Below are 22,556 nucleotides of genomic sequence, written 5' to 3'. Positions count from 1 at the left end.
GACGATCAGAAACACACAAGTCGTTTAATCAATCTTGGAACAAAGACATCACCCGAGCAGAACGTGCATGAGAGTAACCTGTTTTCTTGTGTGACCGAAAGGTTTCGGCCCGCCAAAACTCTTGTGAGCGAGTGATTCTCACAATGAGAAGCCCCATTGAAAGCAGACATCGCGCTGAAGAGATATAAACTGTTCCCAGGACTGTAGGTGCTTGGGAAGGGTGGGGGCGATGACGTCAAAGTTGGGCCAACTTTTATGATGACAAGAGAGAGTTTGGGAGAATGAGTGCCCTGAGAGTTCTGCTTTACATAGAGACATAATTTAAACGGTTTTAGAAGCTGTGGAGTGTTTTCTATTCAATAATAATTTTTATATGCATATATTAGCAATTTTTGACAGATTTTTTTTCTGTTTACTATGGGCCCGCAATCACCCCAAAGGGGGCAGCAATCAGCCATAGCTCTTAACAGGTGTGCCTTGTTAAAAGTTCATTTGTGGAATTTCTTTCCTTCTTAATGCATTTGAGCCAATCAGTTGTGTTGTGACAAGGTAGGGGTGGTATACAGAAGATAGCCCTATTTGGTAAAAGACCAAGTCCATGGCAAGAACAGCTCAAATAAGCAAAGGGAAATGACAGTCCATCATACTTGAAGATACGAAGGTCAGTTAGTCTGGACAATTTCAAGAACTTTGAAAGTTTCTTCAAGTGCTATGATGAAACTGGCTCTCATGAGGACCGCCACAGGAAAGGAAGACCCAGAGTAACCTCTACGGCAGAGGATAAGTTCATTAGAGTTACCAGCCGCAGATTTTGCAGCCCGAATAAATGCTTCACAGAGTCAAGTAACATACACATCTCAACATCAGCTGTTCAGAGGACACTGTGAATCAGGGCTTCATGGTCAAATGTAACCTTTATTTTAACTAGGCAAGTCAGTTGAGAACAAATTCTTATTTACAATGACAGCCCACACTAGCCATACCCAGACGACACTGGGCCAATTGTGCGCCTCCCTATGGGACTCCCAATCACAGCTAGTTGTGACACAGCCTGGATTTGAACCTGGGTGTCTGTAGTGACACCTCTTGGACTGAGATGCAGTGCCTTAGACCGCTGCACCACTTGGGAGCCTTATTTGCTGAAAAGAAACCACTACTAAATGAAGCCAATAAGAAGAAGAGACTTGCTTGGGCCAAGAAACACAAGCAATGGACATTAGACCAGTGTAAATCTGTCCTTTGGTCTGATGAGTCCAAATTTGAGATTTTTGGTTCCACCCGCCGTGTCTTTGTGAGACGCAGAGTTGGTTGAATGGATGATCTCCGCATGTGTAGTTCCCACCGTGAAGCATGGAGGAGGAGGTGTTATGGTGTGGGGGTGCTTTGCTGGTGACACTGTCTGTGATGTATTTAGAGTTCAAGGCACACTTAACCAGCATGGCTACCACAACAGTCTGCAGCTATACGCCATCCCATCTGGTTAAAAAACAAATGATAGGACAATGAACCAACACACCTCCAGGCTGTGTAAGGGCTATTTGACCAAGAAGGGGAGAGATGGAGTGCTGTATCAGATGACCTGGTTGAGATTGTTTGGGATTAGTTGGACCGCAGAGTGAAGGAAAAGCAAACAACAAGTGCTCAGCATATGTGGGAAATCCTTCAATACAGTTGGAAAAGCATTCCAGGTGAAGCTGGTTGAGAGAATGCCAAGAGTGTGCAAAGCTGTCATCAAGGCAAAGGGTGGCTACTTTGAAGAGTCTCAAATATAAAATATTTTGATTTGTATAACACGTTTTAAGTTACATGATTTCATGTGTTATTTCATAGTTTTGATCGCTTCACTATTATTCTACAATGTAGAAAATAGGAAAAATAAAAACCCTTGAATGAGTAGGTGTGTCCAAACTTTTCACTGGTACTGTGGATGTATCAATATTTATACATACATACAAACATACAAATAAAAAAAAATATATATATATATATATATATATACACACACACACACACACACAGTGGGGCAAAAAAGTATTTAGTCAGCCACCAATTGTGCACGTTCTCCCACTTAAAAAGATGAGAGAGGCCTGTAATTTTCATCATAGGTACACTTCAACTATGACAGACAAAATGAGAATATATTTTTTTTTAACTTAATTTTTTTTTAAAGTCTACAATTGTGTTTCTGGTGTCCTTTGACAGCTCTTTGGTCTTGGCCATAGTGGAGTTTGGAGTGTGACTGTTTGAGGTTGTGGACAGGTGTCTTTTATACTGATAACAAGTTCAAACAGGTGCCATTAATACAGGTAACGAGTGGAGGACAGAGGAGCCTCTTAAATAAAAAGTTACAGGTCTGTGAGAGCCAGAAATCTTGATTGTTTGTAGGTGACCAAATACTTATTTTCCAACATAATTTGCAAATAAATTCATTAAAAATCCTACAATGTGATTTTCTGGAATTTTTTTTCTCATTTCGTCTGTCATAGTTGAAGTGTGCCTATGATGAAAATTACAGGCCTCTCTCATCTTTTAAGTGGGAGAACTTGCACAATTGGTGGCTGACTAAATAGTTTTTTGCCCCACTGTATGAGCCCTGTATCAACAGGTATAATAAACAGATATATATAGAAGGTTGAATATATTATTATTACCTGCTAGATCTACTATCTCTCTTATATTACAATAGATCAGCTGTATCTACTGTCTCCATTTCACTTTTGCCATTGATGTGGTCCTTCCCTCTCCTCAACGGCCTCAAATAGACTATTTCATGTGGGTTGGGGTGGGGCAGCAGACACACGCATCTCACATTTCATGACATTACATGTTTATATATTGCTTCTAAAATTTAAAAAAAAATCACAAATAATATTTTATATTATTAATTTCAAACAAGGGCATTAGCATTTTCCCAAAAATATTCCTCCTCAATCGCTAAATGAAGCGTCCTACAACAATCTCTGTCTCACTTTCCCAATCAATTTATTCAAAAATTGTGTGTACATCTGTATATCTAGACTTAGATTTAGCTTTCCCTGACTTAGTCGCCATAATGATTGATATATAAACAGCTGAATCTGCGCGTTTACCAAACAGTGCGTAATATGCGTAGCTCCTTCCGGTATGAAACTTCAATACAGAATGACTCTCGTTAAGCTGGAGCTTACTACATGGGTTGGTCTTGCAACACATAAACATGGCGTATTGCTGTTTAGCTCAGCTCATTGTCTATCTACCCAGCTAGATTTCAAGACGATCAGTGGTCATTGGGTTAAAAGACAGTCAATCAACTAAACAGCAGGCAAATCGTTGGTGCACAATGATGTCATGACTTGTTGTCTTCAAATCGGTTTCTTTCAGTCAATACATCCTGCGAAATGGCCCATCACGTTTGATTGTGTTACAAACAAACCAGTTGATTGCAGTGAAACCAAACATGACTGAAAAAGTCACGTTCTGTGTGAGTTATTTACCTGGAATGTGTCGTCGAAAATGGAATGAGACGGTTCACAAAATTTTATCAAACAAAAGATCATTCATTGTGTAACAATGAGCATTGGAATTGCAAACAGACGAAGATCGTCAAAGGTAAACAATTTATTTTAATGCAGATTGTGATTATGTTACGCCTGTGCTGGTTAAAATTGTTTTTTTTTTATGGGGCTCTATGCTCAGATAATCGCATCGTATTCTTTCGCAGTAAATCCTTTTTAAAATCTGACAACGCAGTTGGATTAGCAAGATTCTAGGCTTTCGATACACGTGAGACACTTGTATTTTCATGAAGGTTTAATATGACTATTTATGTAGCGTGCGCAGAGAGGTTAATATACACGACTGAAAGGTTGCTAAATTGAAACCCTGAGCTGACAAGGAAAAAAATGTGTCGTTCTGAACCACAAGGCAGTTAACCCACTGTTCCCAGGAACCACTGCTTTTAATCAGGGCAAGGTGACTGGAAACATGACCGAATACAAACAGTGTAGCTATTCCCTCCGCAAGGCAATCAAACAAGCTAAGCGTCAGTAGAGACAAAGTAGAGTCGCAATTCAACGGCTCAGACATGAGAGGAATGTGGCAGGGTCTACAGTCAATCACGGACTACAAAAAGAAAACCAGCCCCGTCACAGACCCCAATGTCTTGCTCCCAGACAAACTAAACAACTTCTTTGCTCGCTTTGAGGACAATACAGTGCCACCGACACGGCCCGCTACCAAAACCTGTGGACTCTCCTTCACCGCAGCCAATGTGAGTAAAACATTTAAACGTGTTAACACTCGCAAGGCTGCCGGCCAAGACGGCATCCCTAGGCACGTCCTCAGAGCATGCGCAGACCAGCTGGCTGGTGTGTTTACGGACATATTCAATCTCTCCCTATCCCAGTATGCTGTTCGCACATGCTTCAAGAGGGCCACCATTGTTCCTGTTCCCAAGAAAGCTAAGGTAACTGAGCTAAAAGACTATCGCCCCGTAGCACTCACTTCTGTCATCATGAGGTGCTTTGAGAGACTGGTCAAGGATCATATCACCTCCACCCTACCTGACACCCTAGACCCACTCCAATTTGCTTACCGCCCCAATAGGTCCACAGACGACGCAATCGTAATCACACTGCCCAAACCCATTTGGACAAGAGGAATACCTATGTAAGAATGCTGTTCATCGACTACAGCTCAGCATTTAACACCATAGTACCCTCCAAACTCATCATTAAGCTCGAGACCCTGGGTCCCGACTCCGCCCTGTGCAACTGGGTCCTAGACTTTGACGGGCCGCTCCTAGGTGGTGAGGGTAGGAAACGACATCTCCACCCCGCTGATCCTCAACACTGGGGCCCAACAAGGGTGCGTTTTCAGCCCTCTCCTGTACTCCCTGTTCACCCATGACTGCGTGGCCATGCACGCCTCCAACTTAATCATCAAGTTTGCAGACAACACTACAGTGGTAGTCTTGATTACCAACCATGACACGACTGCCTATGGGGAGGAGGTGAGGGCCCTCGGAGTGTGGTGTCAGGAAAATAACCTCACACTCAACAAAACAAAGGAGATGATCGTGGACTTCAGGAAACAGCAGCGGGATCACCCCCCCTACCAACATTGACGGGACAGTAGCAGAGAAAGTGGAAAGTTTTAAGTTACAGGGGGAACACATCATGGACAAACTGAAATGGTACACCCACACGCAACAGCGCCTCTTCAATCTCAGGAGGCTGAAGAAATTTGGCCTGGTCACCAAAAACACTCAAACTTTTACAGACGCACAATCGAGAGCATCCTGTCGGCCTGTATCACTGCCTGGTATGGCAACTGCTACGCCCACAACCGCAAGGCTCTCCAGAGGGTAGTGAGGTCTGCACAACGCATCACCGGGAGCAAACTACCTGCTCTCCAAGACACCTACACCACCCGATGTCACAGGAAGGCGAACAAGGTCATCAAGGACAACAACCACCCGAGCCACTGCCTGTTCACCACGCTATCATCCAGAAGGCGAGGTCAGTACAGGTGCATCAAAGCGGGGACCGAGAGATTGAAAAACAGCTTCTATCTCAAGGCCATCAGACTGTTAAACAGCCACCACTAACATTGAGTGGCTGCTGCCAACACACTGACACAACTCCAGCTACTTTAATAATGGGAATTGATGTAAATATATCACTAGCCACTTTAAACAATGCTACCTTATATAATGTTACTTATCCTACATTATTCATCTCATATGCATACATATATACTGTACTCTATATCATCGACTGCATCCTTATGTAATACATGTATCACTAGCCACTTTAACTATGCCACTTTGTTTACATACTCATCTCATATGTATATACTGTACTCGATACCATCTACTGTATCTTGCCTATGCTGCTCTGTACCATCACTCATTCATTCATATATCCTTATGTACATATTCTTTATCCCCTTACACTGTGTATAAGACAGTAGTTTTGGAATTGTTTGTTAGATTACTTGTTGGTTATTACTGCATTGTCGGAACTAGAAGCACAAGCATTTCGCTACACTCGCATTAACATCTGCTAACCATGTGTATGTGACAAATAAAATTTGATTTGATCTTCATCAGATGACACTCATAGGACTCCATGTTACACAATACATGTATGTTTTGTTCGATAAAGTGCATATTTATATCCAAAAATCAAATTTTACATTGGCGTGTTATGTTCAGTAGTTCCAAAACATGCAGTGATTTTGCAGAGAGCCACATCAATTTACAGAAATACTCATAATAAACATTGATTAAAGATACAACTATTATACATGGAACTTGAGATACACTTCTCCTTAGTGCAACCGCTGTGTCAGATTTCAAAAGAACTTTACGGAAAAAGCACACCATGCAATAATCTGAGTACAGCGCTCAGAGCCCAAACAAGCCATTAAGACAGCCGCCATGTTGTGGAGTCAATATTAGTCAGAAATATCATTATAAATAGTCACTTACCTTTGATGATCTTCATCAGAATGCTCTCCCCAGGAATCCCAGCTGCACAATTTTTTTTTATTTGCTCGGGTGGTTGATGTCCTTGATGATCTTTATGGCTTTCCTGTAACATCGGGTGGTGTAGGTGTCCTGGAGGGCAGGTAGTTTGCCCCCGGTGATGCGTTGTGCAGACCTCACTACCCTCTGGAGAGCCTTACGGTTGAGGGCGGAGCAGTTGCCGTACCAGGCGGTGATACAGCCCGCCAGGATGATCTCGATTGTGCATCTGTAGAAGTTTGTAAGTGCTTTTGGTGACAAGCTGAATTTCTTCAGCCTCCTGAGGTTGAAGAGGCGCTGCTGCGCCTTCTTCACGATGCTGTCAGTGTGAGTGGACCAATTCAGTTTGTCTGTGATGTGTATGCCGAGGAACTTAACTTGCTACCCTCTCCACTACTGTTCCATCGATGTGGATAGGGGGGTGTTCCCTCTGCTGTTTCCTGAAGTCCACAATCATCTCCTTAGTTTTGTTGACGTTGAGTGTGAGGTTATTTTCCTGACACCACACTCCAAGGGCCCTCACCTCCTCCCTGTAGGCCGTCTCGTCGTTGTTGCTAATCAAGCCTACCACTGTTGTGTCGTCCGCAAACTTGATGATTGAGTTGGAGGCGTGCGTGGCCACGCAGTCGTGGGTGAACAGGGAGTACAGGAGAGGGCTCAGAACGCACCTTTGTGGGGCCCCAGTGTTGAGGATCAGCGGGGAGGAGATGTTGTTGCCTACCCTCACCACCTGGGGGCGGCCCGTCAGGAAGTCCAGTACCCAGTTGCACAGGGCGGAGTCTCGAGCTTGATGACGAGCTTGGAGGGTACTATGGTGTTGAATGCCGAGCTGTAGTCGATGAACAGCATTCTCACATAGGTATTCCTCTTGTCCAGATGGGTTAGGGCAGTGTGCAGTGTGGTTTTGATATTGCATCGTCTGTGGACCTATTTGGGCGGTAAGCAAATTGGAGTGGGTCTAGTGTGTCAGGTAGGGTGGAGGTGATATGGTCCTTGACTAGTCTCTCAAAGCACTTCATGATGACGGAAGTGGGTGCTACGGGGCGGTAGTCGTTTAGCTCAGTTACCTTAGCTTTCTTGGGAACAGGAACAATGGTGGCCCTCTTGAAGCATGTGGGAACAACAGACTGGGATAGGGATTGATTGAATATGTCCGTAAACACACCAGCCAGCTGGTCTGCGCATGCTCTGAGGGCGCGGCTGGGGATGCCGTCTGGGCCTGCAGCCTTGCGAGGGTTAACACGTTTAAATGTCTTACTCACCTCGGCTGCAGTGAAGGAGAGGCCGCATGTTTTCGTTGCAGGCCGTGTCAGTGGCACTGTATTGTCCTCAAAGCGGATCATCAAAGGATAGTGATTAATTTGATGTATATTTCTGCTTTTGTTGACTCCTCTCTTTGGCTGGAAACATGGCTGTTTTTCTGTGACCAGGTGCTTACCTAACATAATCGTTTGTTGGGGTTTCGCTGTAAAGCCTTTTTGAAATCAGACACTGTGGCTGGATTAATGAGAATTTTATCTTTAAAATGGTGTAAAATACTTGTATGCTTGAGGAATTTTAATTATGAGATTTTTGTTGTCTTGAATTTGGCGCCCTGCACTTTCACTGGCTGTTGGCGAGGTGGGATGCTACCGTCCCACATTTCCCAGAGAGGTTAATGATGAGCTTGGAGGGTACTATGGTGATGAATGCTGAGCTATAGTCAATGAAAAGCATTCTTACATAGGTATTCCTCTTGTCCAGATGGGATAGAGCAGTGTGCAGTGTGATGGCGATTGCATCGTCTGTGGACCTGTTGGGGTGGTAAGCAAATTGAAGTGGGTCTAGGGTGACAGGTAAAGTAGAGGTGATATGATCCTTGACTAGTCTCTCAAAGCACTTCATGATGACAGAAGTGAGTGCAACGATAGTCATGTAGTTTAGTTACCTTTGCATTCTTGGGTACACGAACAGTAGTGGCCATCTTGAAGCATGTGGGGACAGCAGACTGGGATAGGGAGAGATTGAATACGTTCTTAACACAGCAGCCAGCTGGTCTGCGCTTGCTCTGAGGACGCGGCTAGGGATGCCGACACGGGGCGGCAGCCTAGTGAGAGTTAACACGTTTAAATGTCTTACTCATGTCGGCCACGGAGCAGGAGAGCCCACAGTCCATGGTAGCTGGCCGTGTCGGTGGTACTGTGATATCAAGTAATAAAGATATCCTCAAAGCGGGCAAATAACGCGTTTAGCTTGTCGGAAAGCAAGACGTTGGTGTCTGCGACGTGGCTGATTTTTATTGTGGTCCGTGATTGTCTGCCACATACGATTTGTGTCTGAGCCGTTGAATTGCGACTCCACTTTGTCTTTATACTGATGTTTTGCTAGTTTGATTTTCTTGCAGAGGAAATTACTAGTCTGTTTGTATTCTGCCATATTCCCAGTCACCTTGTTATGGTTAAATGCGGTGGTTCGCACTTTCAGTTTTGCGTGAATGCTGCCATCTATCCACGGTTTCTGGTTAGGGTAGGTTTTAATGGTCACAGTGGGTACAACATTTCCTACATCCCCTAACCGTCTCAGTGTACACTTCAATATTATTCTCTGAAGCTACCCGGAACATATCCCAGTCCGAGTGATCAAAACAATCTTGAAGCGTGGATTCCGATTGGGCAGACCAGTGTTGAATAGTCCTTAGCACGGGTACTTCCTGTTTGAGTTTCTGCATATAGGAAGGGAGGAGTAAAATGGAGTGGTGGTCAGATTTGACGAAAGGAGGGTGGGAGAGGGCATTGTATGAATCCCGGAAGTTGGAATAACAATGGTTGAGTTTTTCCAGCGTGAGTACTACAGTCGATATGCTAATAGAATTTAGGTGGCCTTTTCCTCAAATTTGCTTTGTTAATATCCCCAACTACAGTAAATGCAGCCTCAGGATATATGGTTTCCAGTTTGCATAAAGTCCAGTGAAGTTCCTTGAGGGCCGTTGTGGTATCGGCTTGAGGGGGGATATATGCTGCTGTGACAATAACCAAAGAGAATTCTATTGGGAGATAATATGGTCGGCATTTGATTGTGAGGTATTCTAGGTTGGGTGAACAAAAGGACTTGAGGTCCTATATGTTATTACAATCATACTTGTCGGCGGGATGAACTGTGTATCCAGATGGCTGGACCGACTCCGACAGTATTTCCCGAGAGAGCCATGTTTCCGTGAAACAGAGTATGTTACAATCCCTGATGTCTCTCTGGAAAGAAACCCTGCCCTGATCTTCTCAACTTTGTTATCCAGGGACTGAACATTAGCGATTAATATACTCGGAAGAGTCCCTCTTTTCACCGGCGTTGTTTTGGTCAGCCCCTGGAATCAGTTAAATTGCCCTGGGTGGTGAGAACAAAGGATCAGTTTCGGGAAAGTCATGTTCCTGATCGTAATACTGGTAGTGCTGGTGAGTTACAGCTGCTCTTATATCCAAAAATTCTTCCCAGCTGTATATAATAACACAACATTTTCTTGGCTATGCAATGTAAGAAATAATACATAAATTCACAAAATACTGCAAAGTTTCCTAAGAACTAGAAGCGAGGCAGCCCTCTTGGAACCATCTTATCTCAATATCAGAGCAAAAACCAAGCCATGAGGTCGAAGGAATTGTCCGTAGAGCTCCGAGGCAGGATTTTGTCGAGGCACAGATCTGGGGAAGGGTACCCAAAACAGTTCTGCAGCATTGAAGGTCCCCAAGAACACAGTGGCCTTCATCATTCTTAAATGGAAGAAGTTTGGAACCACCAAGACAGGAAGGACAACCATTTCTGCAGCACTCCACCAATTAGGCATTTATGGTAGAGTAGCCACAGACGGAAGCCACTCCTCAGTAAAATACACATGACAGTCCGCTTGGAGTTTGCCAAAAGGCACCTAAATGATTCTCAGACTATCCTAAATACGATTCTCTGGTCTGATGAAACCAAGATTGAACTCTTTGGCCTGAATGCCAACCGTCACGTCTGGAGGAAACCTGGCACCATCCCTACGGTGAAGCATGGTGGTGGCAGCATCATCCTGTGTAGATGTTTTTCAGTGGAAGGAACTGGGAGACTAGTCTGGATCAAGGGGAATATGAACGGGGCAAAGTACAGAGCGTTCCTTGATGAAAACCTGCAATAGGACAACGACCCTAAGCACACAGCCAAGACAAAGCAGTGGCTTTGGTCAAGTCTTTGAATATCCTTGATTGGCCCAGCCAGAGCCCTAACTTGAACCCGATTGAACATCTCTTGGGAGACCTGAAAATGGCTGTGCTGCAATGCTCCTCTTCCAACCTGACAGAGCTTGAGAGGATCTGCAGAGAAGAACGTGAGAAACTCCCCAAATACAGGTGTGCCAAGCTTGTAGGGTCATACCCAAGAAGACTCAAGGCTGTAATCGCTGCCAAAGGTGCTTCAACAAAGTGCTGAGTATAGGGTCTGAATACTATTCTAAATGAGATTTCCATTTCTATTATTTATTTTTAAGCAAAGATTTCTAAAAACCTGTTTTTTCTTTGTCACTATAGCAGACTGAATACTTTCCGAATGCACTGTATATCCAACTTTACATAGGTTGGTAGATACTCTACATCAAACATTAATAATAGAGCTACTTTTTCTCATTCTCTACACAGGTCAAGCGATGTGCATTAACTACCCCTGAATTTTTTTGCCTAAGATATTGATTTTCAATGTCCAACGGGATTCCAGAAATATCTTTTGCTCCGAAAATCACAGCTGTTCAATTCATGCGTTGATAATTTTGTGAGCCATAATGTGCGCTCCTTTTGCTATATTAACATCAAACCGCTCCTGGTTACTTTGACTGCATCCACTTCTCCCAGTGCCTTCTTCACCTCGTGACTTCAAAAGGGTTTCCCAAAGGAACTTCAATTTTAGCACTTTTTGTTTCATTCTTGGACTTCACTGTTCACTCATCTTTCTCACTAACTGTAGTCGACGTGCTTTCAGCTTCAAATAACACTTCTGATTCCACCATGTCAACTTCCTCCATCCAGCTCAAAGTTACATTCCTTCATCAATCAAAATTGACACAAAACACAACAACAGCCCACTTTCTAGGACTAAATTAAATAAATTATATTGTTAAATACATGTGAGAATTGCTTTAGGAAATGCAGTTCAAATGTACAGTATTGAATTGAGTGAAGTCTGACGGTAGTCACATTTTGATTTGGTCCTTTCTAATTTGCCCATCTAGCGATTATTACCCCCTGGCCTCCACCTAAAGCAACCATTAACATACAAAATGGAGGTGAAAAGAATAGTGTGTGTGTGTGTGTGTGTGTGTGTGTGTGTGTGTGCAAATTGTAAGCTACACACAAGTCATTGAGTCTGTCATTTGGTTGGATGGTAACTGGAAGAGCTATGGGTTGTTGGTGACTACTGTCTGTAGTTCTGCTGGTCCGTGATGCTGCAGGTGAGGTCAGAACTTTATTTATCAAAAGATAATAAATCATTATTTTGACTTACAGTACCAGTCAAAAGTTCAGACACCTACTCATTCAAAGGTTTTTCTTTATTTGTACTATTTTCTACATTGTAGGATAATAGTGAAGACATCAAAACTATGGTATAACACATGGAATAATGTAGTAACCTAAAACGTGTTATACAAATTAAAATCTATTTTATATTTGTCATGACTATCACCGAAGGTGGCTCCCCTTCCCGTTTGGGTGGCACTCGGGCGGGCGTCGTCACTGGTCTACTAGCTGCTACCGATCCCTTGTCCCTTTTTCGTTTTGTTTGGTCTAATTGGTTTCACCTGTTCCTTGTTTGGGGTTTTGTGTTGGGGTTATTTAAGTTCAGTTAGCCCGCCTGTGTTCGTGCGGGCTTGTTTGCTGTTTTTGGTTCAGGAGTATCCTGTCATTGATTTTTCCGCTGTATAGCGTATGTACCGGTGTTGTACATTTTGGAGTGTTTTACGCCTGTGTTCGGCGTTACCCTCTTTTGTTCGCTGTGATTGTTCTGGAATAAATGTTTTTTCCGAATCCTCTGCTCTCTGCGCCTGACTCCACACCCATCACTCTTCGAAGCCTGACAATATTTGAGATTCTTCAAAGTAGCCACCCTTTGCCTTGACGACAGCTTTGCACACTCTTGGCATTCTCTCAACCAGCTTCACCTGGAAGGCTTTTTCAACTGTATTGAAGGATTTCCCACATATGCTGAGCACTTGTTGGTTGCTTTTCCTTCACTCTGCGGTCCAACTCATCCCAAACGATCTCAATTTGGTTGAGGTCAGGTGATTGTGGAGGCCAGGTCATCTGATACAGCACTCCATCTCTCCCCTTCTTGGTCAAATAGCCCTTACACAGCCTGGAGGTGTGTTGGTTCATTGTCCTATCATTTTTTTTCAACCAGATGGGATGGCGTATAGCTGCAGACTGTTGTGGTAGCCATGCTAGTTAAGTGTGCCTTGAACTCTAAATACATCACAGACAGTGTCACCAGCAAAGCACCCCCACACCATAACACCTCCTCCTCCATGCTTCACGGTGGGAACTACACATGCGGAGATCATCCATTCACCTACTCTGCGTCTCACAAAGACACGGCGGTTGGAACCAAAAATTTCAAATTTGGACTCATCAGACCAAAGGACAGATTTCCACTGGTCTAATGTCCATTGCTTGTGTTTCTTGGCCCAAGCAAGTCTCTTCTTCTTCTTATTGGCTTTGTTTTGTAGTGGTTTCTTTTCAGCAAATGAGGCTCCCAAGTGGTGCAGCGGTCTAAGGCACTGCATCTCAGTCCAAGAGGTGTCACTACAGACACCCAGGTTCAAATACAGGCTGTGTCACAACTAGCCGTGATTGGGAGTCCCATAGGGCGGCGCACAATTGGCCCAGTGTCGTCCGGGTATGGCTGGTGTGGGCCGTCATTGTAAATAAGAATTTGTTCTCAACTGACTTGCCTAGTTAAAATAAAGGTTACATTTGACCATGAAGCCCTGATTCACAGTGTCCTCTGAAAAGATAATGTTGAGATGTATAAGTTACTTGACTCTGTGAAGCATTTATTTGGGCTGCAAATTCTGCGGCTGGTAACTCTAATGAACTTATCCTCTGCCGTAGAGGTAACTCTGGGTCTTCCTTTCCTGTGGCGGTCCTCATGAGAGCCAGTTTCATCATAGCACTTGAAGAAACTTTCAAAGTTCTTGAAATTGTCCAGACTGACTGACCTTCATGTCTTCAAGTAATGATGGACTGTCGTTTCCCTTTGCTTATTTGAGCTGTTCTTCCCATGGACTTGGTCTTTTACCAAATAGGGCTATATTCTGTATACCACCCCTACCTTGTCACAACACAACTGATTGGCTCAAATGCATTATGAAGGAAAGAAATTCCACAAATTAACTTTTAACAAGGCACACCTGTTAATGGATATGCATTCCAGGTGACAACCTCATGAAGCTGGTTGAGAGAATGCCAAGAGTTTGCAAAACTGTCATCAATGCAAAGGGTGGCTACTTTGAAGAATCTACAACAATAAAATGTATTTGATTTGTTTAACACTTTTTTTTTTGTTACTACATGATTCCATATGTGTTATATCACAGTCTTCACTATTATAGTAAAAATAAAGAAAAACCCTGGAGTGAGTAGGTGTGTCCAAACCTTTTACTGATAATGTACATATTGTAATAATGCAGGTTAATTGTTCTTAGGCCGGGATTCAGTCCATGGAGCGCTGAGCCATTTAAATGTAATTTCAGCCTTGCCTGGTTCCTCTATATAGTAAACACAAACTCTGGTTGAAAACTAGAAATGTCAGTGGACACTGTTTCTTTAATTGAATAGCTTGAGATAGAAATATCACCTCATCTCTCTTTTTGAGAATTTGCATTCTGAAAATAAAATAGAACATGATTTTATCAGCAACCCAGATGAGCAGCCTGCTATCATTGGAACTGTTAATCAGATTGCACATGTGTAACATTGATGTAATCTTAGCATGGATGTCTATAAAGCTGGACATCAATCAGTCAGTCAGTCAGTCAGTGTCTATCCATCAAACAGCCATCTGGTTGGTTGGATACTGACAGGAAAAGCTATGGGTTTTTGGGGACTACTGTCTGTAATTTTGCTGGTCCAAGATGCTGCAGGTGAGGTCAACAGAAATGTATTAATTAAAAGGGCATCAAATCGTTTTTAGCTTGCTTGGTCCACAGTAACTATTACATTCATCAGATAGTGATGACATTTTTTTTACTGGTGTTTTAATTTGAGCATCATTAGCCTACATATTTGGGCATGTACATAATTGTTTTGACATCCACTAGAACAAAGAACTTCAAGCATATCTCTCTGTTTTGGCATTAGTGATCACTAAGGGCTCGATTCAAACCATATTTATAGCTCAGATTTAAATCTAAATGTAATTTCCAACTGAGACGACATATGTAGCATTTACCGTGGCATGAATGCAGCTTCTGCTAACGCAGGAACATTGCCTTAAAATGTATTGCACTTTTGTGCAGCTCTTCAGCGCTACAAATATCACCACTAAATATAAATACATATCACCACTATATCCTCTTAAAGGGGAAATCTGCAGTTGCTACATCCAATTAGGACTTATAAATTAAGCTGATTCTTGAAGAATATCACTTAATAAATGCCTCATGAGGTGAGTTTGTAACCCATCAGAACCCAAAGCTTATTTTACTCCAATGTTTTGCAATGTAAACAAACATTATATAGCCTCAAAACATGGTTAAAACCGTAATTGTGATTTCAGTGTTTGTACATGAAACAGTGTTACAGTCTGGCATTCTTTCCACCCTCCATCACCTCCCTCTCCAGAATCGTTTGTGCCCCAGGCTCGGAGCTCTATCGTGGGGGGAAAGGATGCTCAAAAGGGCAGCTGGCCGTGGATAGTCTACCTTTTAATCACGGATGATACAGGCTTCTTTAGCTGTGGCGGATCCCTCCTTACTGAGGAATGGGTGCTCACCGCTGCACACTGTGTTGACCCGTAAGTGTGTTTGTGTGTGAAGGAGGTTTGCATGTTGAACTCATTATCGTGTCTGCAACCAACATGACGTTTTTTCCATGGTTGTAATTTTCTTAACGTGTCTACAAGCAGAAAACCAGTTTACCAACTAGAATGACATCATTATAATTTCAAAGACCAAATTTGCTTGCTGGAATAGAACCGAAAGATCTGTATGTGTTTGTATGAAATATATCAATGTCTGTGTAATGTTTCTATCCAACCTGGACAAAGGGGTAGACATAACAGAGTAAACGTAAATCTGAACCATGCCAATTAGTATGATGTTACGTTTCGTATGGTATCTATTCATTTGTGGATGTCCATCATCCATTTCGTATGATATGTTACAAATGACAATTCATATGATATGTTACGAATTGCATGTCCTACAATATGTTATGAATTTTCTAAATGTTTAGTAGCAAGGTAGCTAAAAAAGTAGTAACTAGTTGCAAAGTTGCTAATAAGATAAAATGCTAAAGTTGTCCGTGATAAGATTCAAACACGCAACCTTTGGGTTAATAGACATTCTCATTACAACCATCCTACTTTTGTTTTTACCTTAAGTAACATATCAAATGTAACATATTCTAATTTCAGTGTCCTGGATTTAAATGTACTATGTTACACCTAGTCTATGAGACCAGGCTGTTTTACCTGTCTGCATGTGTATTAGGAATGACAACCCTATTCCAGACCGTTCCTCCATTCGTCTGGGGACACACAGCCTGAATGAGCCATCAGTGTTTTATCGAACCATCTCACGCATCGTCAGTCACCCACAGTACCAGAAACAGCGTTTGGCCCTGCTGCACGACATCGCTTTGGTGAAGATGAGTGAAAAGGTGTCCTTTACCCCCCTGGTGGAGCCCATGTCCCTGCCCAAACCCAGTGATGCATTTGGCCCAAGGTCGAAGTGCTTCGTCGCTGGCTGGGGCGATGTCGGGAACAATGGTGAGCAAACACACAGCAACACCGATATACAAACACTCACAGTGCCAGGTTCTAAAGCATAGCTTTGGTTGATTTGGTCTTGACTGAATGTCAGCATTCAATTCTGTGGGCGACATTTTAGTAGTGTAAAATGATTTACCACACACCTCATTATAAAGCTGGTGGTTCCAGCATTTAATGCTGACTGGCTGAAATGCTGATTGGATATGACCCCCCAAAATGTTTTACCTTTTTAATTATGTTGGTAACCAGTTTATAATAGCAATAAGGCACCTCTGGGGTTTGAGGTATATGGCTAATATACCACATCTAATGGCTGTATCCCAGCACTCCATGTTGTGCATGGCTGGGGTATATTGGCCATATTTCACACCCCTTTGTGCTTTATTGCTTAATTATAATCTGGCAGTGTGATTTATAAACTTTTATTTACTCAGAGGAACCCAATTGAGACCAGTTTCTCATTTACAGTGGTGCCCTGAGGACCCCCCAAAAACACAATCAATACAACAACAAAAAAGATAAAAACAAGTTATAATAATCAATTGAAACATTTGCACATTGTTAAAGAAAGATTTCAAAATTAAATCAGAATGCCACATTATAAGATACTGTATTTTGTGCACTTTACACAATGTATTTTGTTTTCATCCAGCTTCTGTTTGTAGTTAGTGAGTATTTCTCCCTTAAATTCTCCCTGCCCGTTCACTTCCTCCCCCACCCGTTTCTATCCTACATTTTACTCTTCTTCTTTTTCCCTCCCTCCAGTGGAATTGTCTGGTAATAGGACCCTCCAGGAGCTGGAGTTGCCCATCGTGAAACGGAGCATCTGTAAGAAAAAGTTTCCGGGCCTCACTGACAACATGCTGTGTGCTGGCTCCATGAAAAAAGGGGAAGACTCCTGTCAGGTGAGTCATATTTCCTGGTCTCCTGATTGGTACGTATACATGTTTTATACAAACACAGACCCTCCCTCTCTCTCACACACACACACACGTGGGCACACACACTAGTGATGCGCCAGTCCCCGTGAGGCGGGCGGGTTTAGGTTAATGAAATATTGTTAATTATTCAACAAATGTTCAAGAGGGAAAAAAGGAACTGTACAGAGCATTCTCTATATTTTTGGGTAAGGGTCTTAGATTTTTCGCTTTATCACATAATCAGCTGGTTGTGGATGGGTTATTAGCAATTGTGGGTGGGTGCAGTTGAACAAACAGCTGACCCACATCATTGACACACACACACACACTCTTTCTCTCTCTATCGTTCTCTCTCACGTACACACACACACTTACTTGAATGTTGTAAATGTATGTTTGTGTTGTTTTTCTTTGTTCTACAGGGGGACTCTGGTGGGCCGTTGGTTTGTGGCTCATCTGGTGAGTTTGTCCAGGTGGGAATCGTGAGTTTTGGGAATACCAATGGCTGTGCTTTCAAAGGCTTCCCTGGAGTCTACACCCGTGTGAAACGCTACATGGACTTCATCAACGAGACTATAACCTCAGACAGACAGGCTTCTGCTGAGGCCTAGGTCACCATGAATCACTGTCTGTTTACAGTCCATATCCGCCTCTCGCTCTGTCTTCCCTTTCTCTTCAGTTCCCTTTTGAGCCAAAGTCCTTACTTGAGATGCAGCTGGAAGTGATTTAAAATGATTGATTGTGAATTACTTTGTGGTTTTATTCTTTACCAGGCCTTTAAATTATTTTCAAATATATTTCGAAGTATTTAGTCAACTCTTCCTTGAAAATACAAGATGTTGAATCTGTATTTGAAATATTTAAGTACTCTATGCATTTGAAACCAGGTCTGTTTGAACACAGGGGTATTTGTAAATGATTTGGAAACAAGTAATTGAAAATAGTTTAAAATATAATGTATAGAAAATTATTAGAAAATACGCAGAAAATACATATTTAAAATTTAAATACTTTTAATGAACATGTATTTGAACCCAGGTCTGTTGTAAAAAAAAAAAGTTCAATGACTTACTGGCTATGTCCTTTTCAATAGTAGCTCCTTAGTAAACTGCAAGCATCAAAACCTTCTGTTTCAGTTTTTTTGTGTGTGAGAGTGTCACAAAGTAGAAAGTGACTAGTTCTAGAATCTAGGTTGAGCGGTGTGAAACAGCGACCAGAGCTATGGTCCTCTCTTATCATCTGGGCCAGGGATTCCGATATCAAAGTATACAGCAGGAGAAACCGGGACATCCTTGTCTGACATCCATGATCTCTATATGCCAGGCATGTGCACAGATAGGGCTCCACCAGTGCTCAAGCCTTTTGCCCATACTATGAGTAAGGGCCCTTTTGCCCTTCTATCAGCTCGTAAATGTTTTTTAGTTGATGAATTACTTTATAGTGTCTTTAAAAATATAGATTTTATATGTAATGAATTGCACAAACTATCGCATTTAATATTAGTGAATCTTGAAAAATATCTCCTCCCCCACACTCCCACCTCAAGTGCGCACTTGCCTGACTTCTGCATTTAGTGTGATGGACAGTAATTGGCTACCGGTGGTGAGTTTGAATACTGGTGAGTTTGAATACTGGTAGGTTACTTTTGAGTTGGACCTGTCATGTATGTCTCGTACTGTTATGGACAGAGAAGGGGGCAATTCACTTGTTTGTTAGTAAGCGGCAGATGCAAACTCAAATCAAGTAAAAAATAGTTAGGTTTGACAGCATAGCTGACTAGCTAGCTAACTAGCAGATTTACATCATAATTTGCTATGATCAGCTTATAGCCTCTTTTCCCAATGTCACTCTTTATCCCACTGGGCACACAGTGGTTCAAATAACATTGTTTACACGTAATTTGAATGAAATTATTTTGAACTAATGTGGAATAGACGTTGAATTGGCGTCTGTGCCCAGTGGGACGTCTCTAGTTATTACCCTACTAGGAGTCACTGGCATGAGTGTGTTGTTGCATGAAATAAGTAGGTCATTGCAACAAAACAAAAAAACAATTTGATACAGAAACAGTTTGTGAATTATGAATTTTGAGTTGTGAATTTTCTGGCTACATTTTTCATTTTGAGAACCTGCATCCCCAAAGGTCTGTGTCTGGCCATGCTACATGCAGCAAAGTTTAATGGGATCGTGGTGGAAACTAGTGATGCACCGATATGACATTTCTGGCTGATACCAAACTACACCGGTAAGCTATATAAAGATTTGTTGCGGCCTTTTAAGCATTCTAGTACACTTAAATAGTTAACACACACACATGGACACAGCGGTCTAAGGCACTGCATCTCAATGCAAGAGGAGTCATTACAGTCCCTGGTTTGAATCCAGTCTGTGTGGGAGTTAATGGAATGTAACTAGGTGCAGCTGCCATGCTGGGGAAACATAATAACAATAATTAAATTAACAGGAAGTAGTAAGGACAATAATTACATTGGCCAGATGGAGAAATGGTGACACCTAGTGCATTTGCCGTTTCTGAGTAGGATAACATGCCAAATGTAGTGTCTTAACACTTAGTACTTATTTATGTAATAATAAAGACTCTGAATACAAGCAATTGAACTGGAGCTTCACATTTACTCAAACGAGTTAGTACCAGAATAACATAGAACAACACTGCGCATGCCCAAGGGTGCTCCATCCTTAAAGGGGACATCAGTAATTAACAGAACATAACATTCCTTCTCTTATACAATCAGAGTTACTTTTACCAAACCACAACTGAAACATTTCCCAGAACTTGTTGTAGTTATTTTGCATCTTTTAATTTGAACTTGAACAGTTAGTTTTTGTTTGTTTATAAGTCTAGTCTGTCTGGTGGACGGTGCCTTCGTTCTGGGTAGCGCCTCGGATTGTCTAGAGGCTCTTGAACATCCTCAGTGTGTGCTTGTTCCATTGAAGCTTCCGCTATAGCAGGACCTTCATCAACACGTTCCCTTCTTTCAGCCTGGGGTCTCTTTACTGCCCCACCGTCCGCTACAGTTCCCTGTGTGTCACTCTCAGGATCTCTCTGTGCCTGTTCTCTCTCTATTATTGTGCTGTTTTCCGTGGAATGCATTTGGTTAATGTGACGCCGCCACATTATGTCTGGGCTCACTTGAACCTGGTAAGTTCTGGGTCCCGTTTGTGTGTGTACGGTCCCTCTTGTCCATTTCCCTCCTCTTCTGTAGTCTCGCACCATCACTTCCTGTCCTGTTTGGAGATGGCGCTCCCGGCCACCGGAGAGGATCTTGGCTTGTTTGTTCAGCACTTCATTACGCCTGTTTGGCTTCATGATGTCCAGCTGTGTGCGGAGAGGTCTCCCGAACATCAGTGCGGCTGGGCTTTCATTTGTCGTGGCATGTGGTGTGTTTCGGTAGGAGGCCAGGAACTTGGCCAGTTTTGTCTGCAAAGTCCCTTCGTCTCGTTTTGCTGCCATGAGTCCTTGCTTTAGGGTTTGCACAAAGCGTTCTGCCAACCGATTGGTGGCAAGGTGGTACGGAGCTGAGGTTGAGTGTTTGATTTCATTTACTAACATGAATCTTGTAAACTCGTCACTTACAAAAGCTTGCGCGTTGTCACTTACCAGCTGCAGTGGCAAACCGAAGCGTGCCAACGTTGTTCTGAGACACTCTATCGTCTGAGCTGAGGTGGAGGAGTCCGTGCAAAACACCTCTGGCCATTTGGAATGGGCATCAACTATAACCAGAAACATGTGCTTTTCAAAGGGACCAGTGTAGTCCACATGAATTCTCTGCCATGGCTCTGCGGGACATTCCCATGGGTGGACTGGGACAGGAGCAGGCATGTGAAGGGTTTCCAAACATCCGCTACAGTTCTTTGCCATATTTTCTAACGGTTGGTCCAGACCTGGCCACCAGAAGTGGCTCCTTGCGAGCAGCTTCATTTTGACAATTCCAACATGACCTTCATGTAGTTGCTGCAAGACTAGATATTGGCATTTCTGGGGTATCATGACTCTCATTCCCCACATCAAACATCCTTGGTACATTGTAATTTCGTTTCTCCGCTGGAAATACGGAGTCAGCTCCTTTCTGCCAGTAGCTGGCCATCCTGACATGGTGTAGGTGTACACTTTTGACAAGGTCACATCTTTCCTTGTCTCGTGTTTGATAACTGTGCTTGTGACCGGTAGTGCCTCGAGCTGAGCGGTATGGAACATGTCCACTGCATCCACCCTCCTTTGTCTTTCTCTTGTACACGGCAGTCTGGATAATCCATCTGCATTTGTGTGGAGGGATGAAGGCTTATTAAACTCAATGTCATACATATGATTGGCAAGGAACCCGGGCGTATCGCTGTAACCTGGCTGCAGTCATTGCCGGAATGCCTTTCTTTGGACTGAAAATGGAAAGCAACGGCTGGTGATCTGTAACCAGTGTGAAACGCTTGCCATATAGGTATGCATGGAATTTCTTGACGCCCCACACTAGTGCCAGTGCTTCTTTGTTGATTTGTGAGTAGTTTCTCTCTGCATCATTCATTGTTCGTGACGCAAATGCAACTGGCCTCTCTGACCCATCTTTCAGTGTGTGTGAAAGGACGGCCCCTAATCCATAAGGGGACACATCACAAGCCAACTTCACTGGCATTTCAGGGTCGTAATGCATCAGGACCTGTTCAGATGTTATGAGCCGTTTTGCCTCCAGAAATGCATTTTCACACTGCTCTGTCCACCGCCATGTCCTATTCTTTTTCGGGAGCTGATTTAGCAGCTGGAGTACTGCTGAAAGGTTTGGGGGGAATCTTCTGTAGGAATTGATCAGTCCCGTGAAAGATCTCACTTCTGTGATATTGTGTGGTCGTGGTGCCTGTACCACTGCCTCAATTTTGTCCTGTGTTTTGTGCAATCCATTGCAGTAAATCTCATGTCCACAGAAGACAATCTTGTCTTTGAAGAACTCGCACTTCTTTAAGTTTGCCTGTAGACCATACTCTTTAAAATATATATATATATATATATTTGCATTTTCCAATTAAGAACATTCAAAACAAAAGTGAAAAGATATTAGACAACGATAGGACAAAGTGACAGTAACAGACGAGCGTAACAACAAAACAAATAATAATAATTATATAAACAA

General features: G+C 42.8%; 2 protein-coding genes across 2 annotated transcripts in view; one reads left to right on the top strand and one right to left on the bottom strand.

Moving 5' to 3' along the window:
• Nucleotides 1-22,556, bottom strand: part of LOC121844685 (tryptase-like) — an 87,155-nt gene that overhangs the window by 5,580 nt on the left and 59,019 nt on the right. The window lies entirely within an intron of this gene.
• LOC112261581 (tryptase-2) lies at nt 14,513-18,538 on the top strand. The gene is made up of 5 exons (XM_024437031.2): nt 14,513-14,645; nt 15,346-15,517; nt 16,215-16,492; nt 17,261-17,400; nt 17,838-18,538. The coding sequence occupies exons 1-5, from the start codon at nt 14,594-14,596 to the stop codon at nt 18,024-18,026; spliced, it is 831 nt and encodes a 276-aa protein (XP_024292799.2). The 5' UTR covers nt 14,513-14,593; the 3' UTR covers nt 18,027-18,538.

This window comes from Oncorhynchus tshawytscha, unplaced genomic scaffold (genome assembly GCF_018296145.1).
Source record: "Oncorhynchus tshawytscha isolate Ot180627B unplaced genomic scaffold, Otsh_v2.0 Un_contig_2627_pilon_pilon, whole genome shotgun sequence".
In the NCBI taxonomy this organism is placed as follows: domain Eukaryota; kingdom Metazoa; phylum Chordata; class Actinopteri; order Salmoniformes; family Salmonidae; genus Oncorhynchus; species Oncorhynchus tshawytscha.
The sequence above is the reverse complement of the archived record's forward strand: the minus strand, read 5'-3'. Positions and strand labels throughout refer to the sequence as shown.

Bases quoted from the DNA above. Each gene is read 5' to 3' on its own strand.
- LOC112261581 (XM_024437031.2), top strand. From the start codon at position 14,594: ATGGGTTTTTGGGGACTACTGTCTGTAATTTTGCTGGTCCAAGATGCT. The intron at 15,518-16,214 runs GTAAGTGTGTTT...CATGTGTATTAG, and splicing joins GCTGCACACTGTGTTGACCC to GAATGACAACCCTATTCCAG. The intron at 17,401-17,837 runs GTGAGTCATATT...TTTGTTCTACAG, and splicing joins AAGGGGAAGACTCCTGTCAG to GGGGACTCTGGTGGGCCGTT.